The sequence below is a fragment of the Cydia fagiglandana genome, chromosome 6 (genome assembly GCF_963556715.1).
Source record: "Cydia fagiglandana chromosome 6, ilCydFagi1.1, whole genome shotgun sequence".
In the NCBI taxonomy this organism is placed as follows: Eukaryota; Metazoa; Arthropoda; class Insecta; order Lepidoptera; family Tortricidae; genus Cydia; species Cydia fagiglandana.
The window spans coordinates 11,635,630-11,659,625 of NC_085937.1; the positions used below are offsets into that span (position 1 = coordinate 11,635,630).

The window sequence follows — 23,996 nt, forward strand, 5'->3', positions numbered from 1 at the left end:
TGCATCAACAAGTCGGAAGTTTGAGCGAGAAATATAAATGTCAAATATATATTTTTTTTTATCACTTCGTTGTCTCGACGTTTGATAAAGATATGTAGGTATATAAACTACAATTCGCAAGGTTGTAACTCCTAGATTCTCACTGAAGACCAATCCTACCTAAGTATCAAACTGAATCAATATGTAACAGATATTTTATGGTTGCCATAATTCGGCCTTATATTTTCATCCTCCGAGGTTATTTGCTTAAGTATAAAAACAGTTCCACCCTAACCTTGACACAATAGTCTATACCTATTTCTTGAAAAGCAATCTCGAGATAGATTTCCTCTATCTCCGTCTATTCTTAGGTCTGATATTCAATATTTTCCATTACTCCAGCATTATTATAGGTAAGTATAGCAAAACAAAACAAACATACAAGGAGCAAGGAGCAGAGCATCAACTATCAGCTAAGCCAGTGGTCGGTAAACCGCGGTTTAAGCCACACAAAAAAATAATACATTGAGAATTCTTAGACCTACAGAATAACACTTGTGGCTCTTTGAGCTACAGTGATGCTAATTTACTGCGTGTGACTTTTTTTCTAAAAAATTTGCCTATCCCTGAGCCAAACGCATGCGGCACGCGAACCTCTCACTCGTGGCCCGCGAGCCTCCCTGGTTATTTTGTATGTAATATTGACAAACGACATGTCTGATAAAGTCATAAATACTAACAAAGTGCGGCCCGCGTCCACCTTATGTGGCCCTTGGCTGCTAAAATATTGCCGACCGCTGCTATAGATGGTCAAGCAGATCTTGTCAGTAGAAAAAGGCGGTAAATTTGAAAAATGTAGGCGCGGGGGCTATCGTCTCATAGAAAATTTGAATTTCACGCCTTTTTCTGCTGACAAGATTTGCTCGACCATTTATATAATATATATGTACTAATACTACTCGTTGGAAAACTATTCTTTATCATTCAATAAGAGCGCCGGACTCGAAATAGCGATACTCAAAATTTAGTCAAAATCATACACAGTCATAAACGACGCCAGGATTATCAACATGAAATACAAAATGCTTGTAAACAAGGCTTGTTGATGTTATTCGTATAACGTTATTAACACAACATTTCATGATATCAAAACAACTTGTTAAAAATATACACGATCCAAGTCAAATATGATTAGTAAAAAGCTATATAAGCTGCATAAAATCCCCCAAAATAACGTACTTATCATTCATTACACTTGGGAAAAGAGCTGTTCCAAATATAAAATGGTGTAAAAATAATAAAATATAGGTATTTATTAATAAAGAAATTCAGAAGTTCGTCCCTCACAGTTTAATTATAGGTACGCTAAATACCTACTTATTTAAAAAGTTACGGCCCGATTCGAACAATGCTTATAAGAAGTCGCAGCGGTATGATTTCTATCTGTCGGTGTAATTTCTTCAAGCAAAAAACATCACTTTTGACACTGACCGATCGGTTTTGTTCCGCTGTGACTAATAAGCATTTTTCGAATCGCGCCGTTAATCAGAGCACAGAAGTACGTCGCAGGTTCTATTTACAATTACGTTGCAGATATCGCAAAAAAAAAAACTTATTAAATTAGTAAGCACAGCACGCTTTCGCATGGCACGTTACTTTACTTAAGTAGGTACGAGTATTTATTTCGGCGAAAAGCTAATGGTAAACCGAAATAACTCAAGTTATTTATTGGATTTCAGCCCAAGTCACTTATAAAACGTTGGATAATGGATTATATTAATGAAGAACTCCGGTAGGTGCGCATGGAACGTGGTAGGACCGTGGGCGGCGGGCGGCGGGTGGCGCCGGGAGGCCGGGACGCGTGTATTGCACTATAGCATCGGTACCGGTAGCTATGCGCCTCTATACCAACATTACCTATATCCTGCGGGAAACTTCCGTGGGGGTATTGCGTAGGTAATATTATTTTCCTGAAATAGGACCCAGTCCAACAGATTTCCTGCTACCGAGTAATTTCATTGATGAGCGCCAACGCTCGTGACTTTATTCAATTGCGTTCCAAATTGAGTTAAGAATAAAAATGTGAACTACTTTATGAGAAATTTCTCTAACATAACAAAAAGTAGGTATAGGCAAACCAAAACACCCAAATTTCAGATTTTTAGTGTTGCTGCTATTGAGGATTGTAGTCGTGCCGACTATACGTAGATACGTTTACGTTAAAGCTTCGGGTCTACAAACTACTTTTTTCAACTTATGTATGAAAATATTCATTAAAATTAGTACCTATAGTAAAACTACCTAACTATTTATAGTAAAATTTTCTTCTGCGTAGGTATAGTTCAAAAATAGCTCGAATATTTTCGTTTAAGTAGGTGTGGTAATAGTTAATAATACTTAGTTCTGAAGCCAAATATTTTCACTAAATTTGAAAAAAAAAAACCTAGACAACCAAAAATAACATTGGTACCTATTGATACTAATGAGTTGATGTACCTACCGTATGCACCATATTTGTACTATTGGCCTAATAGTTGGGTAGTCTAACGGTATCATCAATTTTATAGTAGACCACGTAGTCCACGTATGATAGGTAGGTAAACCTAAAGCAATTCCATTTAATGACTTTGTGAATTATTGACGCCTTAAACCTAACTGATTGACCGTCGGTCGTAAGGGCTTCATGATTTCAAAGTCGTCTTAAAATATACGGCCATGAACTGGCTGCAACAAAACAGTTGTGACTCACTCTGGCACCTAGCGCTACCTGCGTCATGGCAGCAAAGACTCGGCATTACCATGGCCTACCGGGAGAGTCATTTTAGGTAAACCTAAATAAATATGATCTCAAGAACCGAAACTGTTATTCGTAATCGCAAATCTCAGTTACAGTGGTTCTGTTTGTGGTTTGGTACGTAAGCGATGGGAACAGTCCAGGGTTGAATCACAGTCGGCATTTTAAAACCTTCAGCCATTAGTCTCCTTGACCGACAGCCAATGCCACGGTCACGCAAGTCTCATCGGCCAGAATGGGGGGGTAACCAATTTATGTAATCGTTAGCAGTTTCAATACAATCCATGATAGGTACAAGAGTTTTCCATCATTGTTACCAGACGAAAAACAACAAGTAGGTATCCTATAGGATAGGCAATAATGGTGACATTTTTATAAAAACTGAGTGCTAATGTATTATTGCTGTCGACCAACAGTTATATCAACAAGAAAAAATAGCACCTAACACAATTCTCACGTTTCGGCCTGATAAAGGTATATAAAGCTGATCAAGCAAATCTTGTCTTGTCAAATTTTCTATGGGACGATACGATATCCCTTCGCGCCTACATTTTTCAAATTTGCCGCCTTTTTGTACTGACTAGATCTGCTTGACCAACTTTATTAAGAAACCAGAATAAATGATTCCTTATTATGTCTGAGCTATATATACATGAATATGACCGGGTGGAATAAATCCGCGACCTTGCGGGGGCGAGGTCACAGCGCCCCCGCTACCTGAGCCTCCGCGGACGTCATTCGGGGACCGGAGCCCTCGGCATAGACCTACGTTCTATAGCCGCGACCTTGTTTCGGCCCAAGGTCGTCGGTGTTAACATCGCATGTAATCACAATAAGTGCCCATATTGTTGGTACAATTTTATTAAAAGGTCATAGCTGTAGGACTAATTGTAGTCCGCCAACAATCAATAACGCTATCAGTTATAGTTATAGTTCGTTTTTTTAGCATAAGAAAGAAGGTAAGCGATCTTGACATGTCTTTTAATTAAAAACGCATTTTAAAAATCAGTAACTATTAGGTACTTATGAAAGCAGAGGAATATAAATGATCTGATTACATTCATAATTGTTACATATTTGCCGTGACTTATTTTTAAAACGTATTTTTCAATAAGACACATCAAGATTGTTTACCCTATTTCTAATTTAAAAAAAATAACTAAAACTATACCTACGAACTATTACTAGGGTGTCACCTATTAATATCAGACATCTAAATTACTCTTTTGGCTTAAGATTTGAAATAAAATGAAAATACATTGCACAAGAGATTCCTTGATGTTACAGTGTGAGGTGTAGGTATGTGCAATGTAATTGAATCATATCTAATTTTAAATATATGAGAATGAGTAGCTAATGCAATCATATGATTGCAACTAAGTGGTCATCATCGCGTCATGCAGCGACAAATAACCTTTCCCCATTTATTCCCAGTTAGTACTTTTCCCACTATAAGGATAACACTGACGAAATAATTGCCACTTTTTACCTATTATTACCTATTTAAATCCCATTGGCTGCACTAGTGATTCCAGGTCCTCATTTAATTTCAGACTGATTATCTAATAATTCCAGTTACGAAAAATATACCTATTTATTATCGCTTAGTAGGATTAGCTCTACGCTGTTAAACGGTGTTTAATATGCGCTGTATTTTGACGATGATACTCGTACATAACAGTTCCAGGAAGCAATATGAATCGGTAGATACAAGTCCGTACAATGTACATAAACAGGCGCGGGGAGCGGTGATGACGCCGCGGACCGACCTTGGCCGTGATCGCGCTCGATATAGCACCCCCTCCGCCCGCCGCCCACCACCCCCCACTCACCCTCCTTCTTGTTATCCTATGTTTATTTTCGCGGGTTTGATTTAGATATAAATGACACCGATTTCAGGCTTGATATTGACAGGTGACCCGTTTACGAGTAAATGAAAGCCAACTTGAATAAGTACCTTCCTGGGCATCTATCCATTCCAAGCGTAAATCCGAGATTTATGTTACTAGTTTAACCCGACTAGCGAGACAAATACTGTGTTTGATGTCGTATGGCTATTCACACAAACGCAAATTAATAGGCAGACAGCGTAGTTGGAGCGAATCCGAATCAGGCACCAAGGTCGGAGCGAAGTTAAGTATTATCATTTATATGCCGTGTCTGTCCCTGAACTGTGGCCGTTAAGCGCGAGTGACGCACGGGGATTTAAATACCACCGGCCCTGACCCCCGCCCATAAAAATATATCTAATGCTGACCACCACCCACGGCCTTATGGTATATGCACCCCTGTTCATAGAAAATAGTCGCTGATGACGAATTCTCTCTATATTAAGCCAGTCATTCTTGACAAACAAAGGTAACTTTGTAATACTTAGGCCGCGGTCTGGACGGCAGCGGGTCACGGGACTCACAGGGCGACGAGCGGGCGTTCATAGATTGAACTTGATCAAAATTAAAGCTCGCTTGTCGCTGGTGGCTGGAATGTGACCTTCTATGCTAGGCACCACGTGGTAGATACATAATTAATTACGTTAAGTTGTACAACTGCTGCGTTACGAAAACCACTTTGTTAGATACCGTCCGTGTCACTCTTCCTTATCCTTATACTAGGTATACTAACTTCCAAAAGCTACATTACGTACTTTATAATTTCATTGGATAACATGAAAGCTAAGTGTTAAAGCTTCGCAAGATAAAATAAAAGCAGTATTATATTTTAAAACGTATATTTACGAATTACGAAACATAATATACTTAATCATTTAGCTTCCACTTCACGTCACGCTACAGACTAGGACTACGTAAATCACTTGGCCTTTTTACCTTTCTTTTTCTGCTGTTTCTGTTTACCTCTGGGAGCCTTGTTGCCCTTCATGGACTTGCCCTTTTTGCCGCGGCCCATGGTCTTCTCCTTGGCCTTCTGCGCGCGCAAATCCTTCTTCATGCGAGGGTCGACCACCTTGTAATGGCCCTTCACCCCGGATGGCCGCTTCATACGTTTGGCCGTCGTATGTTTTTTCGCAACTACGTACGTGACCTTTTTCTTGCCATCTGTCTGCGCTTTCTTGTACAGCGTCCTTATTTGCTGAGATTTCTCCCGTTCAGACATTTCGGCGTTTTCAATGACGGCCTCTACCTTCTTTTTCGCGCGCTCCATCTTTTTAATCATGCGCTTCTTCTTTCTAGCTTTCGCTTCGACCACTTTCTTGATTGGCCTAGTGTTTATGTCTTGTAATTTAGTTTTGTATTCCTCTGTGTATTTCTGTAATAACAAAAGACTTTAATTAACCATTATGTTAACAAATGACGTAAAGAGTGTATCAATTTTATTATTTGTTTTGCCACCGTTTATCGCTAAAAGGAACAACAATACGTAGTTTGTTCTAGGTCACGAATTGCATGCCGAGGGCTGAATTTGCTGGCACTTAGCCAATATTTAACAAAGTCATATATCTAAGTCGAGTACTTGGGCCAGTTTTGAAAACAAGCGATTACGATCACGATATTGGTAACCAAGCATACCACATACCAAACCATATATTCACACACAGTCCACAAACACACAGTATATTCCACAAAGTCACATATTGTTAACATCGTCTATCAGGTCTCTCTTGAACTTCTTCGACGTCGCGAACATAGTGCCGAGAGCTAGCGTCTCTACGTCCATTATGAGAGTCATTCTAGTATAAAGGTCACCTACCTCAGGCACAACAATCTCCTTCTTCATATGTTTTATCTCGTCCTCCACGAACCAGTCCGGCAGATTCTTGTCGTTGAACGTATATCGATTGTAAGCGTCGTCTATCAGATCTCTCTTGAACTTCTTGAACGTCGCGATCATCGTGCCGAGGGCTAGCGTCTCTGCGTCCATTATGAGAGTCATTCTAGTATAAAAGAGTACCTACCTCAGGCACAACAATCTCCTTCTTCATATGTTTTATCTCTATATGAACCAGTCCGGCAGATTCTTGTCGTTGAACGTATATCGATTGTAAGCGTCGTCTATCAGATCTCTCTTGAACTTCTTGAACGTCGCGATCATCGTGCCGAGGGCTAGCGTCTCTGCGTCCACTATGAGAGTCAATCTAGTATAAAAGAGCACCTACCTCAGGCACAACAATCTCCTTCTTCATATGTTTCTTCTCGTCCTCCACGAACCAGTCCGGCAGATTCTTGTCGTTGAATGTGTACCGATTATAAGCGTCGTCTATCAGGTCTCTCTTGAACTTCTTGGACGTCGCGAACATAGTGCCGAGGGCTAGCGTCTCTGCGTCCACTATGAGAGTCAATCTAGTATAAAAGAGCACCTACCTCAGGCACAACAATCTCCTTCTTCATATGTTTCTTCTCGTCTTCCACGAACCAGTCCGGCAGATTCTTGTCGTTGAACGTATATCGATTGTAACCGTCGTCTATCAGATCTCTCTTGAACTTCTTGAACGTCGCGATCATCGTGCCGAGGGCTAGCGTCTCTGCGTCCACTATGAGAGTCAATCTAGTATAAAGGTCACCTACCTCAGGCACAACAATCTCCTTCTTCATATGTTTTATCTCGTCTTCCACGAACCAGTCCGGCAGATTCTTGTCGTTGAACGTGTACCGGTTATAAGCGTCGTCTATCAGGTCTCTCTTGAACTTCTTGGACGTCGCGAACATAGTGCCGAGGGCTAGCGTCTCTGCGTCCATTATGAGAGTCAATCTAGTATAAAAGAGCACCTACCTCAGGCACAACAATCTCCTTCTTCATATGTTTTTTCTCGTCTTCCACGAACCAGTCCGGCAGATTCTTGTCGTTGAACGTGTACCGGTTATAAGCGTCGTCTATCAGATCTCTCTTGAACTTCTTGGACGTCGCGATCATCGTTCCGAGGGCTAGCGTCTCTGCGTCCATTTTGAGAGTTTTCTTAAGCCTTTTCAGTTCTGAAAAGTAGTAACAGTTTAAGGTAACATACATGAAAAGACGATTATTTTGCGATCAAGCATGAGTTACCACGTTCGTTTTTGTTTCTATAGCACCAAGAGTCGGCACCGTAAATTATGCGGTAATCCAAAGTTGACAATTCGGTTACCACAAAACATATAGGACCGTACAAGCAAAGAGAATTGATTGTACATAATAGAGAAGTAAAGTCTTAGAAAAACGTGCCCCTTAGTTTGGCGCTGTACTGCGCCATATGTTTTGCGGTCACGTATCGTGAAACGTCAACTTTTGACAATCGGGTAACTCCAACCCGATGAAGCTGTACAGCGCCATCTCGTTTACATCGTTAATTTCGCAGAACGAAATTGTCTTAGATTTTACGCATCTTACTCAATCAATGTATTTCTGGTACAAATCAACTTCAATTATCAAACTCGGGGTTCCTTACCTGGGTCCTGTGAAACCACTTCAAAGCCGTCCTTCTTGCCGCCCTTGCCCGCTTTCCCAGTCGAGGGCGCCACGTTCTTTTCCACCTCGTACTCGCTGTCTGATGACTCGTCGTCGTCATCATCATCATCATCATCGCCACTCTGCAGATCAGACTGTTTCCTCTTCGATCCTCTACTTGGCGCATCATCAGTTTCCATCAGCTCATTGGCAACTGTTTTACCTTAAAAAAATGAATTGATAGTTATAATTTTGTTTCATAAAGTAACCCAAAAAGTAAAAAAAAAAACGTAAAGTTGTAATGTAAAATATTGCCGCCAATTTGTCGGCCGATAACGCTACAACATTTATGATCAGCAGATCGTTTTTAAATGTTAGCGCTAGACATTCCAGTTATTGCATAACGTACCCTACAGCGCCATCTGCTTCAGCTGTCAAGTTTACTGCTACAATATTTTGCATTACTTTACGCGTTTCAATATTCCTTTGTATGCTACGAAAAGTACGAAACGAAACAGTTTTTTTCGTGGAATTCATTAGTTATAACGCCACAAAAAATGAAAGGCAATATAAAGCCAGCTAAATACATACCTTTCTCCTTATACGTCTCAGCCAGTTTATCCAGATCAACACCTTCATCATCGTCCTCCTCAATATCTTTGAAGACATCCTTCTGGAACCAGAGCTCCGCCTTCATGGACCGCTTAGACACCGGGTCTCTGTTGTCCAGGTCCGTCAGCAGCGGGTTATCCTTGGGGATTGTTGTCCTGACTGGCTTGCTGTTCTTTAATGTGTTCAGCTTTGTTAGCTTGTCCCTTTTCTTTGATTCCTTCTCTTCGTCAGAAAATGCTGAAAACAAAATGTATTATTTATTTATTTATTTTATTTTAATCTTTATTGCACAATATAACAAATAAAGTACAAATAGCGGACTTAATGCCTAAAGGCATTCTCTACCAGTCAACCACCAGGCTAAACAGAAACAGTAGTAGGTGCAGGCATTAAACAAAAAAAAAACGCAGAATAGGTAACTTAAGACATAAAAAAATAGCGATATATAATACATACTAACGAAAATAAACTTACATATACATACTATAATTAAATAAACTTACATATATATTACTTTATGTACCCAGTGCAAAGAATACTATGCCTACGATGGACAATTAACCAGTGAGTTTGTCGAAGAAATGCTTACGTAACATGCGCTTAAACGAAAGCTTGGTTTGAGCCTGTCTGACATTGAGTGGGAGATCATTCCAAAGCCGGATCGCCTGAACGGTGAAGGAGTTAGAGATAAAACCGGTACGATGTGAAGGAAAAGAAAGCTTGAGACTGCGGGACTCACGAAGGGTGCAACCTGCTCGGGCGGTATAATAAAATGAAATTTGGATCTAAGATAGTCTGGCGCATTTGGATCAAATAAGATAGTGTATAGTGTGCACAGAATACGTGACGACCTCCGTTCACGAATAGGGAGCCAGTTAAGTCGACGGCGATATGCAGATATGTGATCATATTTACGGAGTCCGAAAATAAATCTGATGCTGTTATTAAGAAGCCGATCCAGCTTGCTCAGAGAGACTTCTGTGATATTCGCGTAACACACATCAGCATAGTCTATAATAGGTAACACAAGAGCCTGAACAAGGAGAACCTTGGTGCCAGTCGGAAGGAAATTTTTAAGCCGGTATAGGGCTCTAAGGGTGTTAGTTACCCGACGACATACGTCAGACACCTGTGGTTCCCAAGTCAGGCCGCTATCAAGAATCAACCCCAGGTTTCTCACTTGCGATGACAGCGGCACAGGAATGTCTTCGTACACGATAGGAGACAAGTGAGTGAGGTCAGCTACGGCGAGTAAACGGGGGCTACCCAGTACAATCGCCTGACATTTGGACGGATTTACAGAAATGCCGAAACAACGGGACCAAACAGAGATACGATTCAAATCCTCGTTGATTTTTGCTATGGCACAATCCAGATCGTTAATGCTACTGTGGGTGTACAATTGCAGGTCATCGGCGTAAAGATGGTAAGAGCATGAAATATGAGATGCAATTAAGTTAATAAAAACGGAAAAAAGAAGAGGAGAGAGTATGCCGCCCTGTGGAACACCGGACGTGAGGTCATACCAGTCGGAAAGAGAGGAACTATCTACGCGAACCATCTGACGTCGCTCTCGAAGATATGAGGCGAACCATTTAGCCGTTGATGACGTGATACTTAAGTGGTTCAATGCGGCTAACAAGAGGTCATGGTTGACTGCATTGAATGCGTTTGAGAAGTCGATCAGTACCAAAACCGTCAGCTGCGTAGATTCCATAGCTAGCCCCACATCCTCAACGATCTTAAGCAATGCCGTGGTAGTGCTGTGACCTGGACGAAAACCTGATTGAAATGGAGTGAGAACAAGGTTGGAGTAGATATGAGCTGATAATTGTTTGTGTACTATAGCTTCCAAGACTTTCGACAAAAAAGGGAGAATAGAGATGGGACGGAAATCTTTTAATGAACTGAGATTAGAAACTTTTGGTAAAGGAATGACATGTGCTTTACGCCACAAGGACGGAAAAACCCCAGTTGACAGTGAGAAGTTTATAACGTGGGTTATAATTGGAAGAATACATTCCAAGATACATGTTAACATAAGTCTACTAACCTCGTCGTGGCCAACAGCATTGGACTTGATAGAGCTAATAACTTTAGCAACCTCATCATCAGTGGCCAAGGTAAACGAGAAAATTGTATTAGAGGGGCAGGGCAGGGCGGAAATGAGAGAGAGACTATGAGATTTAGTGACAGGATCTAATATGGTCGATTTAGAAAAGTGGGAGTTTAAATGTATATGTCATTGTGGCAGCAAACCAGTCAAACCACCACAGGTACTTTCGGTTCAACCTGCAACTTAAATTTTAGTGTGCAACCGCGTGTGATTATCACACTGATGCCGATTTATATCCAAATGGCGGCGCCCCAAACCGCATGTGCAACTCATATGTGGCTCAAAATTTGTTGCTACTAAAATGGCAAAAAAATCATACAATATAATTCATCACGAAAAATGATTTTTATATAAATAAATAAAATAAAATGCGTTTATTTCAGACAAACATGGTCCATATTTTGTTAGTACATCTTAACAATTTAAAACTTATAGCTAAGGTTAACTTAAAAATAAAAACATAAATGACTATCTTAGGTACTAAAGACAAATGCAGAGAGGACCAGTGCCTTATCAGGCCACTGTCCCATCTGCCAGCCACGACGGCCAGGAGACTGTGGCGGCTGTCGCGCACCCTGCGGAGCGTCGCGGCGCAGCGCTTGCGCAGTGTCGCGTGGAATCCGTCCACATGAGCATGTCTTTTTATGTAACATATGAGCACAAAATGCCGTGTCTTACAGCTACATGTTATTACTATTTTAATATTAATATAGGCCGGTAGCTTGAACATGTCATGCTCGCTTAAAAGTCTTTGCTTACGGTGGCGTTGTTGATCGGGTCGCCACTTTCCCGAATGAAGGTTGAGGGAGGCGATGGCTGAGATACGCGTCATACTCGTGAACGGGTGCTGTTTGTGGAGACTGGTCTGTTAAGCTAACACGAGCTATTATACTTAGTAACTTTTATTAATTAATTACAGTGAGACGCCTCATTCTGTTCTCGTATGTTTCTTTTCTTTTAATGAATGTATTAATTATACAGGATATTGACTCTTGGAGACCTTATACATCTCTAAGGATAACTTGATAAACTATATAATCTTATAGTTCTGACACCTAGAGACATTTACACCTCTATAGATTTTTTTTGTGTGTGTTTTTTTATCTGTATTTTGTATGTAATTCGACATTAAGAGACCATATACATCTCTTAGTAATTGTAATACGTTAGATTGAATTGTTAGTTTTATTTTATAAAATTGTTGATGTTATTATTTTTGCTTTTATGTAAATTCAATGTTGACGTGTAAAAGTGCCCTTGTGGCCTATTTGCTGAATAAATGTTGATGTTTTGATGATGTTGATGTTTCATCAGCGAACATGCCGGACGCACTGCAGTACCGAGGCAGCCGCAACAGTACCCTGAACGCGTCATTATATTGTACGCGCATGGCATTAAAAGCCCTTTGCGTGTATCGAGTCCACAGGCTGCAGGTGTACAGCGATGTACAGAATGCTCGAAATAATGTTATTTTTACTTGCGCTGTACACCGGCTGAACCTGCGAGCTATCATATTGGCCCTCACGGCCAAGGCCCTCCGCTCCCTCTCGATATCAGCGTCATCACGGAAATCGTCGGTTACCAAGTGCCCAAGGTATTTAAAAGAGGTAATCCTTTTCAGTTGCATGCCATTCAAACAAATGGGTGGGATGTGTGATGGGCACTTGCTTCCCGCTTTGAAAACCATATATTCGCTCTTGCTTACATTATATTTAAGGTTATACGCTAGGGCATATGACTCACACCTCTCAATAAGCAATCTCAGACCACCGACCGACGGGCTCAACAGTACCATGTCATCGGCGTAGCTTATGTTATTGAAGCATACCCTATCTATATGACAGCCCACACATTACATTTAATCAAATGTAATTTACCTAATGTTTCCTTGTCATTTTCCTCATCAGAATCACTTTCCATCTCCAGTTCACTGTCAGAGTCCTTGTAATAAAGTCCCGACTTGTCCAGCTTTGAAGCCTCCACGTCATACTTCACGTATTTTTGTTTCATTTTGAACTCATCATCGGAATCAGAATCGGGGTCTGCCACAAGATCTGGCTGCTGGTCTATTGTACGAGCTAATTCCTGAAAATATAAATATACAGCCGTTACAGACGGCCGCACCAAGTTCGTGGTCCCGTGCATGTTCGATCGTGTGTAAGGTAGTCCACCGTATGTCCGTTAAGAAAGCGACAAAGAGGTATTTTGACCGCACCAAGGTCGCAATTCGGTGCGGCCGTCTATAAACACTATAAACATGACCAATTAATAAAATGTACAAAAAATCTATATATGATCCTAAATTGAGTTAGTTTCTTCAGTATAAGAATAATGAAAATGTCACTCACATCAGCATTTTTAATGTCAGAAAGCCTGAACATGTCATTGCTCTCAAGAATTGGACCGTCATCTCCCTTCAGAACCATTTTCAGGTTCATTTTTTCTGCTAACTTTTGCCTCTGTTTATTCAATTGTTTCCGCTTGCGTTTTGACTGGCGACGCTCCTCATCCTGAAACCATTCAAATAACAATTAATTGATTAACGGAGTGTATAAATATTCCTATCGCATGATTGTCAGGAGCACAGAATGAATGAATCCAATACTTATGGTGCCATAACTTCAGAGAGCGGAGGTTTTGAAAAATCATATGGCTTTTTTAATTAGAAATTTAATTTTATCAATTAGAGTCCTGATTTTTTGACTTTGCTCAATAGAGAAAAAAAACATGCTGCAGTTCAAAATTGCACTTTAAAAATTTTCATGCTTTTTTTTATTAAACATACAACAAATGAAATTCAAAAACAAGATATCCGCAGTCCTAAGAGGGCACATCCATATCTCTCACGCTTACGCTCAGTGAGAGTGAGAGAAGAACACAAACCTTCGGGGACTTATTGGTGTGATTAGCATGGATCTTTTCTTGTTAAATATTTAATCAGTATGTTACCTGAAGTTCAGCAATCTCAGTGTCAACAGCATCCTCTTCCTTTTCCTCGGCAGGTTCCTCTTCCTCTGCCTCTTTGGGTCTATCTTCTGTTTCCTCTTTTGGCTCCTGTATAACAACAAATCAAACATTAAATATTATTAAATATTATGGGACAATCTTACAGAAAGACATAAATTCTAATCATGACATAAAATTTTGATTGCCATATTTTTAATCCAAAAATATCAAGCACACGCCTACATCACTGGTACAAGCCAACATAGCATAACGTTAACCTTACTTTAATGGTTACCTTGATGGAGTATGCCATAACAATGAGTGTTCTTGGTGCTTTATCACAGAATAGCATTAAGGATTGAAAGACCCATATAAAGGGCTAAGACTAGGGTTAACTGTACTTTGTCTAAAGTTTTCAAATGAACTTAATTATATAATAAGTAACATGAAAAGAAATAACAATGTTTATAGGTACATAAATTATGTTTGTCTTAAGCTTTGTCAAGAAAGTGAAATTGAATAAAACCATTGGCTGAAACATTATTCTTGTATTTGTTTTTAATGATATGGATGTTATATTATTGATATACATAAAAATGTCATATCTTTTTACTCCTGTGAACACACAATAAATTATCATTTTATCAACATACCTGAGATGTTTTCAATTCCTTCATATGCTTTAACCAGCTCAATAGAGCCTTAAGGTCTTTCCGGCCTAAAACCTTAATGTCTTGGCAACATATCTTTATTTCTGGCGTTGTCTTAGGATGCTCCTCTATACTTTTATCATCGATTACAATCTGAAACAACATTTACAAATTCAAGTTGCAGTTTAAATTTCATTACAGAGTTAACTTAGGTTTCAAATTTATGATTCAAATCTTGATTCATATGGCATAATATATTATTTATTATCTAACAATACTACTTATGTTGTAGTATAATATTGCCCTGCTAAGCCAAAGAGCGCTATCTCAAAAGAAAATTAATTACTAACTTATACTTTAGTTTCTATTACTGAGGATTCCATTTTCAAAATCATTGTTTTTGAGATAGCGCTATTCGGCTTAGGAGGGCAGAATATTATGATTCACCACAGGACTTAAGCAGTGTTATTTGGTAAGTGACAATACCTGTGAGCAACCCTGGAGAAGATCTAGCGGATCCTCTTTACCCATAAACTGTGACACAAGAACTTTATGGTGTGTTGTGTAGTCATTCTCCTTGTAACCCTCGGCCTTAGCCTTTTTCTGCTTCTCAGGGTGCAGCAAGTTTGTGTGCTGCTTCTTTACAATTTCCAAATCCTCAAACACATATTTAGGGTCAAGGAACTTTGGGTCAATGGTATCAGGTGCTATATATCCTTGACACACTACGAATATTTCAGCAGATTCATTTCTCGATGCTTGCGGTTTGGTCGCATGGACTTTTTTGAAGAACTGCTTCAGTACCCACAAGAGTGCATGATAGTCTTTAGACCTGAATACTTTTGTAACAAACCAACCGCCTTCTCTCAAGAAATGTGTGGCCAGCTTTAAAGCACTCAATGTAAGAGTAGCTTGCTGATATGCATCATGGAGCCAGTTAAGACCCACATTAGGTGCACCATCGTGCAGCACTACATCAGCTTTCCATGTCTTTATCTCCTTTTTGATGGCAGTTTTACATTTCTCAGTGGTGATATCCTCAGTGAGTCCTATGCATCCAGGTACGGGTTTGATTGGGAACAGATCCACACCGATAACAATACTGGATAGGGGCATATTCTGATGCGCCACTTGCATCCACCCACCAGGGGCGGCACATAAATCGAGACATACTCGAGACTTTTGCAAAAATCCAAATTTTCTGTTAAGTTGTATAAGCTTAAAAGCAGCTCTGGAACGATAGCCTGTAATTTTGACATAACCAAATTATTATCAATATGCGACTTTACACAAAATTTGTTGTAACTAAAACAATGTATGATGTAGTACAGAAGATTGATAGCATTTACATACCTGTTTCCTTAGCTAGCTGATAATATTTATCTTTACGTTGTTTTCCTACTTTTGACTTTTTGCCCATGGTTTCTGCTTATTGCCATTAAATAAATAAACCATACACCACAAACATCAGCCAGGTTTAAGGTTAGGCATGAATGTTTTGTAGGTTAAAAATTTGACAACTCGTCCACATGACGGCTGGGTTCAAAAAACCTTGTTCTTCGGCATATATCCCCAGCAAGTAATTTTAATCGCTTGGAGGCGGTCGTGAGCTTTCGTGTTCTTTTTAAACTGTATTCTGACATTTAAACGGTCCAATATGAGGTAAAAGTAATTCGGAGGAAGAAATGTATTTTATAGAAATTATATAAATTATTAATAATACATGTAAATAATGACAAAATGAAGAATCCTTATAACCAAAAATATAAATAACATGAAAAAGAAATATTAGACCGCCTTAAATTCCATCATAAAGTTACACAATATTGAATCAGATCATGTATTCGTGTTTTACTCCCATTGGTCATCGTCATATAATCGTAAAGAATCGATGGCACTTTCAAATCGATTATAAATTAATTTCATCGATAGAAATATTCATTTATTTTACCGTGATTTTGCCCATTGGCACTTAGTACCTTTATCTGTGTATAAAGGCGTATGGGCTTGTTCTTTTAAGTAGGTAACTGAAAACATAAGTCGTAACAAAAAGAGAAAAAACTCAATAGGTACAGACTCAGTCAGTACAGACGTATTGCCTTTTGCATAATAGTTTGCCATCGTATTTTCACGGAAACATTCGTATTTGTCATGTTACTTTAGTGAACCTCAGTACTTTTTGTATAGACTGACTGATATAGCATACCTAACACGTTGGTGCGTTTCCGTGTCAATACGATGGTAAAGGATTATGCACTACAATCTACATCTGTAGTCACCACCAACAACTCGCTCTGTGGCCTATTTTATAAAGCTACAACTTACAATTTACAAGCGGAAGTCTCGCTCTATCACATAGGGTTAGAAAGAGACTTCCGCTTGTAAATTGTAACTTGTAGCTTTATAAAATAGGCCACTGGTGGTAATAACTTAATGATAACTAGTGGGAATAACTCTCTACTGGAGAGCATGATCAATGGAATAAAAATGCGATTAATAAGTCACCGGAACAATATAATATGAAATAAAACAAAACAATTAAATCGATTCTTAAAATTAGGTATCGACTTTAACGATATCGATAATTTTATACTATACTGTTATCTGTGTACGTTACGTCACAGATCGTTTTGTGGTGTGATGTGATGTATCAACCTATTTATTAATCTGTGAGTGAAGTGAAGACAAGTGAACGTGTATTTTTTTCGTAATATTTCAAGATAAGCTATCGAAATTTATTTTACAGTGAATAAAATTTCGAGTATCTCAAAATGGCTCCTAGTATTCAAACATTTGTGAATAGTTTTCAGAACCGACTGTGAGTATTATCTCATATGCATATTTTGTTGTTCAGTTTCATCTTGTGCTAAAGCTTTTCAGGAATTCTAGATCATCATTTGTGTCTATTCATCGTTGTAATTACTTGTTATTAAATAGGTTTCGCAATTGTATTTTCCGTTTAACTGACGCAATTAGCTAAATTAAATGCATTCTCCAATGATTCTCCATTATTCTAGAACGTCTAGAAAGTGACAAAAACAAACAATGTAGGACAAAGTGTACAGAGACGGATTTAGAATATTGTTAATGACTTTATAATATATCCGTTCTTCGTGAAATAATCGTTCAGACGAAGATTTTGTAAAATATCTTGTTCATAAATAAACGAAATGACGCGCAATAATAAGCACTTGAAGCAGGTGAAATGCCATCACCTTATATAGTAAATCTTGATTTAGCTGTTTTTAATTCTTTAGCATAAATAGCATAATATATTTAACAAGTAAAGGTGTTATTTATTTAGTAAATCTGTTATAATCCAAAATCCAATACATATCAACTAGATATTACTAGAATTAAAAATTAAATAAATAAATTAGTACTAATTTAAACTACCTATAAATACAGTATTAGAGTGTTATTAGATGTTTCTCAATTGTGCATTTTATTTTATTCCATTCCTATTACTTATTGTGTATAATGAAATCATTGTATCATTTTTCAGGGAACCCCCAGTCCGCCAACATCTGAAAAATGTTTACGGCGCCCTCACAATGACATGTGCTTCTGCCTGTGCAGGAGTATATGTTGACTATGCCATATTCCAAGCTGGACTTCTCTCTGCTCTTGCCGGAATTGGCTTCATGCTGATGCTCCTTGCCACTCCTGATGACTATGGCAAGAACACAAACAAGCGCCTCGGATATCTCTTGGGATTTGGTTTAACATCAGGTATGAATGTATATTATTATTGCTTGTCTACACAACTACTTTTGTGCCATTCTCAGGAACATTCTTTTAACATCTGAAATGACTCATCATTGCCTAAACAATTGGTTATGATTTCATGAATAATTTCCATACAAAATTAAATATTTTCAACAATGTTTTATATACTACTGTCATTGGAAAAATTGTTTACCATATGTGTGCAATAAATTCCAAATTCAATCTGGTTTTCCAATGAAGGTTACAGCTGGCTGTATGCCTAGTGGGACAGTACAGTTGTTGTTGCCAAAACACCTATTGGATAGGAGGGCTACTTATATATTGCAAAATTAAGCTGGTTTAACTGATCAAACTGGTGTTACTGCTGGGCCCCTTTTTTCTATGGATTTTCTAGCTAGGTGAAATGGTAGTAATAGGTTTAATAGGCTTGTTGGGTGTAAATAATTATTGTAGGAACACTGTAGCTGTTGCACCACTCTTAATTTGTTACTGGGGTTGGGGCTGATCAAAAAATGTTCACACTTTGATTTGTTTACTTAAATTTTTACTAAATAAATAAACATGTGGTTTATACCAAACATGCATATGCATACTGTTGAACACAATGTTGAAAAATACTATTGATAGCTACATACTGAAATGAAATGTGTTACATTTAAATGTACCCCTCTACTGATATTGTAGAAAGTATAATCAAATTATATTAATTAATATTCCATCTCAGGTATGGGTTTGGGTCCACTGCTGGCCATTGTCAATTCAATTAATCCTGCCATCATCGTGACGGCACTCCTGGGCACAACACTGGTGTTTGTCTGCTTCTCCATCGCCGCTATGCTCGCTGAGCGCGGCAGCTGGCTCTTCCTCGGAGGCACCCTGGGAACTCTGGTGTCTTCTATGGCTATTATGAGCCTTATGAACATCTTCATGCAGTCACGCATTTTGTACCAGGTATGTTTTCTAGTTTAAGACATGAATGTGTAGTAGTCATGTTCATTTTGCATTCTACCCTTTAACATGCTTGACATAAACAAATCTAAAGGCATTGAATAAATTTCCATAGATTAGTTCTTACTGTCAATACTGTCTGGAAAAACAAGAATTTCTTTTTATATTACCTTTTTTTGCACAGTCATTCAACAATGTATATTATAAATTGTGATAATATTGATAGTACATACCTGCAAACCTAATGCAAATGTAAGAAACTACCTATAAGTTGATTCTTCACACATTAAATGTCAAGAGAGGACAAAAATCACTACACCTTATAAAACAAAATCCTCCGCCGTGTCTGTCTGATTGTGTGTATGTATGTTCCCGATAAACTTAAAAACTACTGAACGGATTTTCATGCGGTTTTCACCAATCAATAGAGTGATTCTTGAGGAAGGTTTAAGTGTGTAATTTGTTAAGGTTTCGTGTAACCGCAGTTTCTAAACCAATCTTTGTATATGCCAGGAAAATACCTTGGTAAAATTATTCTTCAGTTTTATTTGTCACAGTTAGTACTAAACTTGGGTATTTCCTGTAATTTCCAGACCCACCTGTACCTCGGCCTGCTGATGATGTGCGGCTTCGTGCTATTCGACACTCAGCTGATCATCGAGAAGCGCCGCCTCGGCAACAAGGACTTCGTGCAGCACGCCCTAGAACTGTTCATCGACTTCATTGGCATCTTCCGCAGGCTGGTCATCATCTTGACGCAAAAGGTTAGCATACTGTTACTTCTAAATACACAAACGGGTCTAACGTCGGAATTTAAGGTAAAAAGACGGCGGTAGACCCGTTTGTGTAATTAAATATGTGTACAAAACGTGAGAGTTTAAAGTGTTATACTTCTAAATAGTTATTAAAACATTTTTGTGCTGGCAGATTCTTCGCAGTAACATTAATAATTTAATTAATCCGTTTTTTTATTAACTTTCCGTTCAAAACATTGTTCACGAAACACTTATTTAAACAAGTGTGCAGGAACAACATAGGTAGTTCAATTCAACACAAAACCTCATATCACTGAAGACTTAAAAATCGTTGGTAACATTAACTTAAGGGATATATTTCACACAATTATTTTAAACTTTATCTCATAGTGATAGGTGTCAATTTTGCGTAGTTCCTGACATCCTTATGCCCGTTAACACTTTGAACGCCAAGCCTATCGTATGCGGCGGGTTATCATGAACCTTTTCAGAATGAGGTGTCAGCTGTCTTGGGTTGGCAAGAGTGGTGCCGAATGGGTGCAATTAATGACGTCAATTTGCGTCCCGCGCTAACCTATAGTAATTGAGCGTAGGAAAATATAATGTTAATTAAGTTGTATAACATGACACTTCTATGACTGCATAAATAAAATGTGGTCAGATATTTTTGCACGCTAATTACCTGTTTATACCTACTTCTGCCAGTTGAGCAGAGGTCTTCTAAATATCATTATCAGTAGTCGAATTCGTATTATTCCATTATGAAAGAAAATGTATGATTTTTACGAGTTGTCTAAATCCAGGTGTTTTTCATTGTTTCAGGAGGAACAGGATCGTCGCCGCAAGCGTGAATAAATTATCAACATTTTATAAGCATTTTGCTGAATTGAAATGCCCAGTAGCACTAATGGGCATGATAACTTCATTAATAACCATCCACTTTTCTAGTCCACCATAGTGGCATTTTGTGTATTAGTGTAACTGGGCAAGAGGGATTGTTGGTTTATATTATAACAACACAAATGTGTTACTTTCAAACTTATATGAGTATAACTTTATTTATTTTGTTGATAAAATTAAGAGGTCGGAAATAATAAATAAATAAATAATTTGGAACAGGACTCTTTTTTTTTTTTTTTTTTTTTCAATATCTATATGTTTATTTTCGACTTTTCGAGAGCATCGCAATTTCGATAAGACTACTCCCGTCTTTTATAATTTTCATGAGCCTTAACGGTTGAAGCAATAAGATCTATTTTAAATTCCGTTTCGTTACAATAATATGATTCAAGACTTGCAGTTATTTAAAAACCACTTAATTATGTACATAATTTGTTCTAACTAGAGGTTTTATGAACATAGGGTCGATAGCACCTAAACATACAATTTTAATTATTACACCTTGCGTCACACTATTAGCGATTCGTGACGCACGTTATTTATAAGTCTTAAAAAAGGCGAAAACTGGTATTGTGGTATTTGCAATACATTATCAAGATCATGCAGTGAAAGCATATGGTGGTGCTTATCGCAAGAAAAAGATAACGCATTTTGTATCTACATTTTTGATAAGTACTTAGACTAAATGCTATCATGCTCGTGATAAACCCGACAATGAACTCAAAACTATCTTTTCTGAGATATAAATGTAGTGTAAATAAAACAGGACAATGTTTTAAGGCACAACGTTTATTTTTAAGTCACATTATACAATTGCTAAGTACAAAAACTCGGTTTTTAACCCGTTAAATTTATTGTTTTAGCTTAACCTTAAAATATAGGTAAAATGACAGGGATAATAATATCCAATAGGTATTTAATAGTTATCAGCATCGTGCAGAGACGCAATTGTAGTTAGAATGAAAAGTATACTTGGTCAAGCAAATCTTATCAGTAGAAAAAGGCGCGTAATTCAAATTTTCAACCCTTCGCGCCTACATTTTTTATATTTCCCGCCTTTTTTACTGACAAGATTTGTTTGACCATCTATACCTAATTGTATTGCTGTCTCATTAAGTTAAATGGAATGTCAGGTCTGTCAACCACAAATACTAACATTTCGTATTTGTGTCTCCTGAGTATCGTCGTCTAGTCGGTGTATGACTACTTAGGCCCTGTTATTTAATATAGTCCCAACTGGCATTCTGACCTTAGGATCCAAAAAAAAGTTCCTAGTTATACCTAGTCTGACAAAAGAGAGTAGAAATTAAAAAGTGGCAATACAATAGTGTTGTCACTTTCAAATCAATATATATAAGAAAACGGGACGACACTACAATATTGCCACTTTATTATTTCATCTCTTTTTTTGTCAGACTACACTATAGTAGCCGCAATACCAACTGGCGACTGACGCCATAATGCCATCTCTTTCACTCTTGGTTGGTCTATACAAGGGTAAATCCCACTTTCGTAGTCGATCTGATTTGATTCATTAAGACCTTCAGCCTGTTAAAACTGGCACTGCCTCTCTTCCAGTACACCACTAATCCTGGGGTCATCTTAACCAGAAGTGGCCTGCTTTACCTACCCAGTGTCTTCAGCCCAAACTCTTTTACCGTTCCGCAATATCACTTTCAGGATGTATCTTATTTTTGTCATACAGGAACAGCTTTTTAGCTTTATCCAATTCCTGATTAATTAAAATACCAATCAGGTTGCTGACATTTGCTTCGCTATTTACAGTTTTTCCTGGATCTTCTGAACCCGTCTCAGTATCCTGATTCTTTTTTATTTGATACAATTTCTTTGTACATCTCTTTCTGCAACAGCACCCGTTAGGGATGCATTGTATTCTTGGAGCATCGGGTGTTCCACTTTTAACAATGTATTCGTACGTAGATACACCTAAAATCCATATATAAACATGAAAACAACACAGATGCAACAAGGCACATGCTATTGCAAAGGCACTTACACACAGTACAATAAGAAACACTAAAAAACATATAGAGTTTTTACAATACTTATTGTAACTGGTCGCCTCGTAGATCGAGCAGTTAATAAATTGCTGTGCGGATACGCTTAACTTTTGTGGGTACGACAGGAATAGAATAATGTCTGTAAGGCACAAACATGACGTGAACATGGATATGAACAATGCGGTGGCAGCGGCAGTGATGAAGGCAGCATAGTTCCTCTGGCCGACGCAGTTGTTCAACCATTTGCAGTGGTGGTCGAAGCGGTCGACGCACTTGTTGCAAATGCTGCAGTGTTTTGTTTTCTTGCTGCTCGTGTAAATGTTGCACAGGTGACACCTCCCATTCTCGATGACGTGAGTGTGGATGCTTCGATCGAATTCTGGCACATTATTCACTTTAAGTTTCTTCAGGTCTTCTTCGCTCGGGTCCAATAGTAACGCGGCACAGTGTGACACGATGTGCGTTACGTATAAAATGATAAAGATGGTCAATGAAATAATTTTTAACTCTTGAAACTGGATATTCACTAAAATAGTAAAATTTATTATGGCAGTGACCACAAATACGATCCATGCAATAACTTGTTGATAGTGTAAAGGTAGTTGTAAACCGTGTAGCCTACGCTGAGGTCTTGGGGTTTGCTCGATAGCGCAACATTTGGCCATTTGTTAATAATTTAATAAGTATTAATTATGTTCCTATACAATTGACATCGACGGAATAGTTTTATTGTTTAGGCACCTAAATGGAAAAGTTCAATAGGACGATGCGCGCGCAAGCGGAAACGAACCTGCCGATTTAGGGCCACAAACTTACAATGTTCTGGTGGCCAAACAAGGAACTAACATTATTTCATACTAATTATGAAACTAGTGGCGCCCCCATACAAATGAAACCTAGTCTTGCAAATATATATGGTTTGACCTAAATTACTATGGCAACTAAAACTTTGACCTTCTATTGTTATGAAAACATTTGCCTTTAAGGCTTAAACAATTGAATTGGAACTATATAAACAAAAGACTTAATTACATTGAGCATATATTATACAATGTATTTTTAGTACCTATAGTCAGCTTCATATGTAATGTAAGTAGAAAAGCAGGCAAGGTATTTATAATGATCTGCACAGGCTCCTGGATTCATATACGGATGGTGTTCAGCAATAATTTG

At 38.3% G+C, this 23,996-nt stretch overlaps 3 protein-coding genes across 3 annotated transcripts; 1 reads left to right on the plus strand and 2 right to left on the minus strand.

Annotated features, from left to right (window-relative positions):
- Positions 1 to 5,494: 5,494 nt before the first annotated feature.
- LOC134665250 (pre-rRNA 2'-O-ribose RNA methyltransferase FTSJ3) lies at positions 5,495 to 15,993 on the minus strand. The gene is made up of 10 exons (XM_063522136.1): positions 15,824 to 15,993; positions 14,957 to 15,714; positions 14,474 to 14,623; positions 13,824 to 13,928; positions 13,223 to 13,384; positions 12,752 to 12,959; positions 8,738 to 8,995; positions 8,148 to 8,369; positions 7,499 to 7,698; positions 5,495 to 6,037 (listed from the first exon to the last, which is right to left on the minus strand). The coding sequence occupies exons 1-10, from the start codon at positions 15,888 to 15,890 to the stop codon at positions 5,582 to 5,584; spliced, it is 2,586 nt and encodes an 861-aa protein (XP_063378206.1). The 5' UTR covers positions 15,891 to 15,993; the 3' UTR covers positions 5,495 to 5,581.
- A 1,122-nt stretch (positions 15,994 to 17,115) lies between these two features.
- On the plus strand, positions 17,116 to 21,023 carry LOC134665217 (bax inhibitor 1). Its single transcript, XM_063522093.1, has 5 exons — positions 17,116 to 17,288; positions 17,976 to 18,202; positions 18,924 to 19,150; positions 19,741 to 19,911; positions 20,725 to 21,023. The coding sequence occupies exons 1-5, from the start codon at positions 17,242 to 17,244 to the stop codon at positions 20,755 to 20,757; spliced, it is 705 nt and encodes a 234-aa protein (XP_063378163.1). The 5' UTR covers positions 17,116 to 17,241; the 3' UTR covers positions 20,758 to 21,023.
- Positions 21,024 to 21,573: 550 nt separating this feature from the next.
- Positions 21,574 to 23,725, minus strand: LOC134665216 (palmitoyltransferase ZDHHC11-like). Its single transcript, XM_063522092.1, has 2 exons — positions 23,446 to 23,725; positions 21,574 to 23,349 (listed from the first exon to the last, which is right to left on the minus strand). Exons 1-2 carry the CDS (start codon positions 23,486 to 23,488, stop codon positions 22,457 to 22,459), a joined length of 936 nt encoding a protein of 311 aa, XP_063378162.1. The 5' UTR covers positions 23,489 to 23,725; the 3' UTR covers positions 21,574 to 22,456.
- Positions 23,726 to 23,996: the final 271 nt, after the last annotated feature.

Excerpts from the sequence above, each read along its gene's own strand:
- LOC134665216 (XM_063522092.1), bottom strand. The coding sequence starts at position 23,488 with ATGGCCAAATGTTGCGCTATCGAGCAAACCCCAAGACCTCAGC. Across the intron at positions 23,350-23,445 it reads GCAAACCCCAAGACCTCAGC|TGAATATCCAGTTTCAAGAG; the intron begins GTAGGCTACACG and ends TTACTATTTTAG.
- LOC134665217 (XM_063522093.1), top strand. The coding sequence starts at position 17,242 with ATGGCTCCTAGTATTCAAACATTTGTGAATAGTTTTCAGAACCGACT. Across the intron at positions 17,289-17,975 it reads AATAGTTTTCAGAACCGACT|GGAACCCCCAGTCCGCCAAC; the intron begins GTGAGTATTATC and ends ATCATTTTTCAG. Across the intron at positions 18,203-18,923 it reads GGGATTTGGTTTAACATCAG|GTATGGGTTTGGGTCCACTG; the intron begins GTATGAATGTAT and ends ATTCCATCTCAG.
- LOC134665250 (XM_063522136.1), bottom strand. The coding sequence starts at position 15,890 with ATGGGCAAAAAGTCAAAAGTAGGAAAACAACGTAAAGATAAATATTAT. Across the intron at positions 13,929-14,473 it reads AGGAATTGAAAACATCTCAG|GAGCCAAAAGAGGAAACAGA; the intron begins GTATGTTGATAA and ends GTTGTTATACAG. Across the intron at positions 13,385-13,823 it reads CTGAGATTGCTGAACTTCAG|GATGAGGAGCGTCGCCAGTC; the intron begins GTAACATACTGA and ends GAATGGTTTCAG.